The following is an 8,487-nucleotide window of genomic DNA, read 5'->3' on the forward strand; positions in this document are numbered from 1 at the left end:
GGCAGGGGAGCAGGGTGCAGTGAACCCAGGCTGGCCCAGGCCTCCTGTGCCTCAGCTCTGTGCACGTGGTGAGCCGCGTCTGGCTTATCCACCGCAGCACACATCATCTGCTTCTACTTAGGGAGGGAAGCACCGTCATTCCCAGGTGACTGGTGAAAGAGCTGGCGATCAGATAAGTCAGGGCCACAGAATGTAAGTGGCAGAGTCAAAGTTTGAATCAAGGGCTCCCTATATCATAGCCTGAGCTACCTGCCGCTTAAGGGGGACACAGGATGATGGGGGGGGTCACTTGGGCCAAAACAACCTTGATACAGACTCTTGGTGGCCATGGATGGGGGCAGAGGAGCCGTTTCCAAACCCTAGCAGAGAGCCCCAAGCCTTCATTGCTGTCTTAAACAGGACCCTACTGTGCCCACCTCTAGGGATGGTGGGAAGTGACACCTTTGGGAAGGTTGTTGCAGAGGGCCTGATTTTTCTCCTTGCTTTGTAAACATGCTGGGGCCAGATGGTGGGGCTGTGGCAGAGCGAAATGGCATCTCCTCCACATGGTGCCAATGGTAGCGAAGGCAAGAGGCCCTAGAGAGGAGCAACTGAACTATCCAGTACTGGACTCCATTTGTGAAATGGGAGAGTTCCGAACACACCCCTGAGGGTGTTCAGGGACTGTTCCTGTGGTATCTGCGCTCTGCTATCACGTGAGGTGAGCACCAGGGGCATCTGTATACTGACGGCCCAGAGCAAACCCTGCCCCTCCCTGCTCAGCACCATCAGCTGTCACCTTGTTCGCAGGATGAACACCAAGAGCAGGTGGACTGGATGAGGGAAGGAAGGGTCTGGACAAGGGGCTGAACTTGGGTTCCTGGGGGCCCCTGCCTGCTGCTCACACCAGTGGGCCATGAGGTTCCCAAGGGTGTCCCTACACCCTCCGCCCACCTCCCTGGCCTCTGTCCAGTTCTGGCCCCATTCTCTCCTTCCCAGCCCATCTTCAGCTTCCTCCTTGCCCCACCCTGATGGATGCCAAAGAGCCCTAACCCCACAGAGAACCCTTACCCCATCCCACCCACTGCACTTCCCTAACTTCTGAGGCTGGTTTTCAAGGCCTTCCCAGGTCTAGACTTCCCCTGACCCCCACCTCATCACCCCTCCTTCGCCCGGCCTCCCTCCTGGACACCTCAGCCACAGCCTGTCCTGCCGCACCTGTCCGAGCACCTCGGTCTAGAGGCCCGAGAGGAGCCTGCCCCATTGAGCCTGCCCCAAGTGATCTGCTTTCATCTGGAGAGCAGAGCACTATCAGCCCCACATAACCTCAGAAAACGTTGGGGATGCCTTTCTGTTCCCAAGACCTTTTTATCTTTCGCAGCCCCTTAAGTCCAGTCACTTTCCCTGCAGTTACACTGACTCCTCTGAGCCGCTGCCCCCTGTACTGGTTTCAGGTCACGGTCACTCAACAGCACTGGTTACAGATGTGGCTGAAAGCACCACCTGGATTCAAATCCCGGCTGACGCCTCTGCCCAGCTCTGAGACCTTGGATGAGTCTGTCCCTGTTTCCTTGGGATAACACTGAGACGGCCTCGCAGGCCTGCTGGGACCACATGCGCGCCCAGTGCTAACTGCAGCGCCTGCCGCGGCTGGGCAGCCGGACGCCTGCTGTCACTGTCGTCAGTAACTGGACAACCTCTGAGTGCACCGAGAACTCAACGCCTCGCGGTGGTGTCTGCCTGTAGTATTTCCTTCCTCTTCTACAAGCAAATGTTTGCCTTTTCAAGGATTACCTCCCCTAGAAGTCTCTGACCCCTGATCTACCATGGAGGTTTGTTTCCTGCTCCGGGATCCTACTGTCCCTACACCTCCCCACTGCCGCCCTGGGGACCCTGGGGCTGAAGTGTGCCTGCCCCGCCTCAGGCACCGCAGACGCCTGACTCGTCTTTGGGCCCCAGCACACAGAGGGTGACCTTACGACACCCAGGCTCAATAAATCAACAAGACACTCAGGGAACAAGGCCATCTGTACTTGGGTGTGTTCCTCCAACCCCTGTGTATGGCTCTTGGGGCACAGCCCCTGTCTTGACTCATGCCTGCGTCTCCAGTATCACCCATCTGCAGCTGAACACCCATCTTTCAGGTGGAAGTGAGATGAAAGAAGCCCAGAGAAGTCAAGTACCTTCTTCCACCAGGCAGAGCCAAATGCAGGGATCCCAGAGTCCAGGGAAGGCAAGGGTAGGGGCAGGCGGTGGAGAACAAGCAGAGGACCTGAAGAAGAATGTGACAGTGCCCAGCAGAGACCTGGCACATGGTCGGGGCTCAGGAAAGGTTACCTGACGTTCCTAGGCACCAGGGTGACGCGGAGCAGAGAGTCTTGGAGAACCCCACTTTGCAACGCAGTGGGGTGGCTTAGGACACATTGTATGGTGTCTCAGAGCTTCAGTGTCCCCTCAGGCAGAGAAAGGTGACACCTGGTGGGGCCGTTCTGAAGAGTCAGTAGGGAAGAGGCCAGGATGGATGCTGGCACCCAGTGGGCACCAAAGTGGCTTGTCAGGAGGTGGTCCCCTTCTCCCCAGAGGTGCCCATACTTGTTTTGCAACCAAATTTTTTTATTGTTGCTCTTTAACTGTGTCACATGAAGGCTGTGTCCAACTGCAACAACCCGCTTGCTTCAGAGGCCCCCAGGGCTGCCTGGCACAACTGCAGCGTGTCTGCAAGGGCCAGTGGCTGGGACGTCTCAATGATGGCAATGGTCTCCCCGAGCTCGGTGCACATGATTGTCTGCTGAGGCTCGGGGGGTGGGGGCGGAGCAGGAGGGGGCGACCGGGGAGGCTGCAGCGTCAGGGTCCGTGCCTGGGCGTGGACCCGCTGATGCAGTCGCAGGCCCGCCATGGCACGGAACCAGCGGCCACAGGTCCCGCAGTAGTAGGGGCTCTTGTTGTAGAGTCCAGTGATGGGAAGGCGAGGCGCGCGGGCAAACGCCACTGGCCGCAGGTGCAGTCTCCGGTGCTGCTGCAGGTTAGAGCTCTGTGTGAAGCGCTTGCCACAGTCCAGGCACTGGTAGGGACGCACGCCTGTATGGGTCAGCTGGTGGCGGCTGAGGTTGGCCAGAGAAGCGAAAGTCTTGCCACAGGCATGGCACTGGAAGGGCCTCTCGCCCGTGTGTGTCCGGAGATGGTTGCGCACGTGGACCAGCTTCTTGAAGCCCTTGCCACAGACGCCGCAACGGTGCCGCCGCTCAGGGGGCCCGTGGACGGCGCGCCGGTGCCGGGAGAGCCGGGAGGCTGAGGCAAAGGACTTGGGGCACTGAGGGCAAGGCAGCTGGGCAGGCGGGGTGGGAGGGGCTGGGGGGGGAGGTGTGGGCTCGGCTGGAGCCAGGGAGGCCACTACAGATGCTACCGTGGGTGGTGCTGCTGAGGGGGGTGCCCCACTCTTGCCTGCGTGCGTGCGCCGGTGGTAGAGAAACTTGGTCATGTTGCTGAATGTTTTGCCACAGCGGCAGCGATGCAGCGGGTTGGCAGTATGGGCCCGCCGATGGGCCACCAAAGTGAGCTCCGTGCCGAAGCCACGGCCGCAGTCCACACAGAGGTAGCGGGCTTCGCCGCGGTGCAGCCGCAGGTGCTGCTCCAGGGAGGCTGCTTTCTTGAAGACCTTGGAGCAGGTCGTACACTCATGGGTGCCACCCACGTGCGCCCGCCCATGAGCCAGAAGCCGGTTTGCAGAGCTGAAGCTGCGCTGGCACTGGCTGCAGTAGAAGGGGTGAGCTGCTGAGGCTGGGCTGTGGGATGCCCGCCGGTGTCGCCGGCGTGCCCCTGCTGAGGTACAGTGTGGGGGACCATCCCCACTGCCCTGGGCCTGGCCAGCTGGAGACTTGTCACCTCCCTTTGCATCGTCACCAACGTCAGCTGCTGCCTCTTCCTCTTCCTCTGTCTCTTCATTGTCGTCTTCATCATCTTCCTCCTCCTCTTCTAACCCATTGTGCTCTTCTTTCTCTAGGGAGTCAAAGTGGGTGCCTTGATGCTCCAAGAACTCCTCGGGGGTGGTACAGAGGGTAGAACACTCGGGGCACTCGTAGGGCTCCATCTTGACTTCAGGTGGAGCAGGGGGTGGAGGTGGTGGTGTGACGGGAGGCAGAGGCGGCAGCACCGGAGGTTTAGCTGCTGCAGTGGAAAGGTGCTGGGCCTTGCGGTGAGCCACCCACAGCTCAGGTGAGGGAAACAGCTCCTGGCAGTCTCCACACTGGTACTGGATCTGGCTTGCAGACTCCCGCAGGTGGGCATCTTGGTGAGCAAGGAGCTCCCTGGGGGAGAGGATGAGCTGGCTGCACTCGCCGCACTGGAAAGGCCCTTCCTCAGTGCCTGGCACCAGCTCCGGCTCCAGGCCAGTGTCCTGGGTGGTCAGTGCCTCCTCCTCTGTGACAGTGGGCACGTGCTGCTCCTGGTGTGAGAGGACTTCTTCCAGCGTGTTGTAGAGGTTGCCACATTCAGAGCACATGAACTGGAAGAAGAGGGAGGAGGCAACAGCCTCCCCAGGTGTCATCTCAGTCAGCTCCGTTGACAGCTCCATCTTCTCCCCTAATATCGGTGCTGACATCTCCATTACCCTTGGCGACATTTGTGTCGGCATCTCAGCTACCTCAGCCACTTCAGCCACCACCTCTGCCATTGCGCGGAAGGTGGTGCCTGGAGAAAGGAGGGGGGCCTAATGAGACACCAGGAACTCAGGGGAGGGGGGATGTCTCAGGGGTTCCCTTGCCCACGTCATCACTCACCAGTCTCTATCAATCAGCAAGTCTGGATCCAATGTTTATACCTCACTCTTCAGTGAGCCCATGACTCTGTAGTTGAACTGCACCCCATGGCGCCCAGGCATCTGCAAGAGGGAGACAGCCCTCCTCAGTCTGGCCTCTGATGCCACCCTCCTTACCCAGAGGGCTGGTCACACCCTTTCCAAGAACATAATGTATCTTTGGGGGCCTGCTGGCTTTTGCCTGTGCATGTCCTCTCTGCGCAGCATCTTTCCTCCGTCTATGTGTACACAAAGGGATGCAGCAAAGTTTAAGAGCACAGGCTCTGGAACCACACTGCCCTCGGCTTGAATCTGAGCTCCACCACTTACTTTGTCTCTCTGAGACTGTCTTCTCACCTGTGAAATGGGCTAAAAGTAGTAATGACCACAAAGTCCCTGGTACTTGATCAAGGTTAGATAGAATCATTACTTGTAATTCTCCAGAAATGTTTTCCTATTCTAAGTCTTTGATGCTGCTATTCTTTCTGGCAAGAAAGTTTTCTCTTCTTGTCTAACAAACTCCCTCCCAGAATTTCCTTTTGTGAAGTCTTTTTAAATAACATATCTATATCCACAGGGCGGTGGCCACTCACTCCTCCTTGGGGTTCTTTTTTTTTTTTTTTTGGCTGCATCTCTCAGCATGTGGGATCTGCCCTAACCAGGGGTTGAACCTGTGCCCCCTGCACTTATAACTACTGCACCACCAGGGAAGTCCCTCCTTGGGGTTCTTATAGTATTCTGTGCCACCTCCATCATAGCAAATATCATGAACTTGAGATAAACTCATCAGACTGAGAAGGCTGGCAAGGCAGATGTGATTCACTGTAGGGGCTGCTGTCTTTAACAAAACCACTGATCAAGTGCAGGGATATTAACTTTTGAACTTCCCTCTATGTGCCCCCTATCTCCCTCTATTGGTGTAGGCTCAACCCAACCCAGGCCCCGTCACACAATGGGGGTTCAGAGTCCTTCAGACTGCCCCCACGCACGCCTCAGTAGTAATTTTCCAAATATAATCCCCACCATCTCCATTTCTTCTTCAACTCATCTGTTAGTGCCAGAGTTCAGCTTACAGGTGGGCACACAAAAGTTTCTGCACCTTTCAGCATGTGGGATCTGCCCCCGACCAGGGGTCGAACCTGTGCCCCCTGCACTAGAAGCACAGAGTTATAACCTGTATTGCCAGGGAAGTCCCTCCTTGGGGGTTTTTATGGTATCCTGTGCCACCTCCATCATCACAAACATCATAAACTTGGGACAGAGTTAAAAATGTTAAGCTCCCAGAGGTCTCATCACAATAGGCACTAAGTATATTTGCTGAATGAATAATGCTCCTTTCAGGAAGTGAGGCCCCGAGAATTTAAGGGTCTCTGCACATATTCCACTTTTCCCACCAGACCAGGCCTCCTATTAAACTGTGAATTCCCACAATAACAAGGCCCATCACTGGGCCCTGCTATCAGCTGGTGTCCAATAAATCCTCCTTGCGTAAATGATTCATTAAAAGCCCAAGAGCTAACTTTTGGACTCCTTCCCTAATTTTTGAGTTGCCCGGGGCCCTGGCACACAAAAGCCATTCAACAACGGATCTTCCCGGAAACCAGGGGCCTGAGAGTTCAACTTTTCATTGTTTACAGCTCTGGTCCAAAAGAGAATTCCCCTTTAGCGAGGCCCAGCGCCTGGTGCAAGGCTTTTACACAGAAGGCACCCAGTAAATGTGTAAAAAGACCTGAAGTGTGGACTTTCCTAGTCAACATTTCCCATTTCCCAATCTTGGATTGTGAACTACTGAGGAGAAAGATGGGTTTATTTAGAGGATCAACAAAAGTCCTTCAAGAAAGAACCCACCAGGGGTCTGGAAGTTCAACTTTTCTGAGACACAACCCTTTTCTCTGACCAAACTTATCAACGCCGCAGCCTGAGAGCCCTGCAAACAGTGGGGGGCCTGCACGCCACAGGCGCTCAGTCAACGCTACAGGGCACCGAGGAAGGAGCGCTCTTTCCACTCCGCGCCGCTCCCGCCCTAGCGCAGGCCCCAAAGCTCCTCGACCCTCGGTGTCCCCTTCGTTCTCCCTCCGCCCTCTCCGTATGCCCAGCGTTCTCTTCCCCGGCCCGCCCCGGGGCGCCCTCACCCGTCTCTCTCACCTCCTGCAGCCCCCGCCGCTCTTGACACAGACCCTCAGTTCCAGGCGTGCGGGACCCCTCACTATTCACACCTCCCATTGGGCGGCTCCCTTACCCCTGGCAGCCAATCAGAGCCGAAAGCGGAGGGCACGCGCCCTTGCGCCTGCGCGTGGACACTCAGGCGGGGCTCGGCGAGTTTCTCCACGCACGCAACTGTGCCCTGTGGGCGGGGCTCCGGGCTCGGAGAAGCGCCTGCGCAGTTCTCCTGGGTAGCTCTACCGCCAAGTCTGAAAGTTAAGTGGAAAGAAGTGGGCATCACCGGAAAGCAAGGGACCATGGAGTGGACTGGGTGGTAAGAGACCTTAACAGAAGTGTAATTTTATAGCTGAAGAGACCGAACATGTCTGAGAGCACAACTTTGGAGTCAAACACACTTGGGGTATTTCCCCTCTGTGGGCCTCACTTTTACTCCTGAATAAAATGGGCTTGAATCAAATCTACCTCAAAGGCTGTTGAGGGGGTTGGATGAAATCAATCAGGTAGAAGCACTCAACACAGGGCCTGATATAATGCGGATGCTCACTATAACCCATCTAACCTGGACATAGTCCTTCCCTGTTTGTAAAATTGCTTTCCCTTCCCTCCCACTCTTCGGTGAATTTAATGATATTCACTTATTGGATGCCTACTGTGTGTCTGGCCCAGGACTGGGTTTCAAGAGGTGACAATTGCCATAAGAGAGGGGATTCCCTGGTGACTCAGAGGGTAAAGAGTCTGCCTGCAATGCGGGAGACCTGAGTTAGATCCCTGGGGTGGGAAGATCCCCTGGAGAAGAAAATGGAACCCCCCCCCCCCAAAAAAAAAAAGAAAGAAAATGGCAACCCACTCCAGTGTTCTTGCCTGGAAAATCCCATTGATGGAGAAGCCTGGCGGGTTACAGTCTGTAGGGTGGCAAAGAACCATAAAGAGAGGGGAAGGAACTCTTCCGAGGTTACTGCTATAGCCAGTGCGAGGCAGGACCCAGGAGTCCCAAGGGGATGGGAACCGGTCCCAGAACCTGTCCCAAGACACTTGAGGGCCCTCACCTTGAGTCACCCAAGTGGGGAAGGGGCAGGATGGCCACAACGTCCAGGGCTCTGCCGCAGGGTTGGTGGGGGTGGGGGGTGGTAGTGCTTAGACATGCAGCCTTGACACCAACTCTCTTGATATAGACCTGCTTTTGTCAGAGTGAAATTGGTAGATGCAGATTAGAGAGGGGTATTGAGAGTTCCCTGTGACCTAGGAGGTCAGAGATTTTAAAGGGTTTTGGGGGCAGGGCGTTAGAGTTCCTGGAGGGGATTCTGACTGTAACGGGGGAGTCATGACGGACACATCCTGAAGTACACAATCAAGATGTAGGGGCCTATTGCAATCAAGAAGGAGGTACTGGCTCCTTAAATGAGACGGAGAGTCCTAGCCTTGACTGAGGAAGGAATTTATAGAAGAGGAATGTCTGTTCGATGAGGTGGGATTCCAGTCAGGATCACGAGATGGCACAGACGGGGTATAGGTTGCCAGTAGAAGTAAGGGGCAGTCTAATGGAGGGAAGTCCA

General features: G+C 56.0%; 1 protein-coding gene across 1 annotated transcript; it reads right to left on the minus strand.

Annotated features, from left to right (window-relative positions):
• Positions 1 to 1,989: 1,989 nt before the first annotated feature.
• Positions 1,990 to 7,063, minus strand: ZNF526 (zinc finger protein 526). Its single transcript, XM_025269168.3, has 3 exons — positions 6,917 to 7,063; positions 4,755 to 4,855; positions 1,990 to 4,665 (listed from the first exon to the last, which is right to left on the minus strand). Exon 3 carries the CDS (start codon positions 4,646 to 4,648, stop codon positions 2,615 to 2,617), a length of 2,034 nt encoding a protein of 677 aa, XP_025124953.1. The 5' UTR covers positions 4,649 to 4,665; positions 4,755 to 4,855; positions 6,917 to 7,063; the 3' UTR covers positions 1,990 to 2,614.
• Positions 7,064 to 8,487: the final 1,424 nt, after the last annotated feature.

This window comes from Bubalus bubalis, chromosome 18 (genome assembly GCF_019923935.1).
Source record: "Bubalus bubalis isolate 160015118507 breed Murrah chromosome 18, NDDB_SH_1, whole genome shotgun sequence".
Taxonomy (NCBI): Eukaryota; Metazoa; Chordata; class Mammalia; order Artiodactyla; family Bovidae; genus Bubalus; species Bubalus bubalis.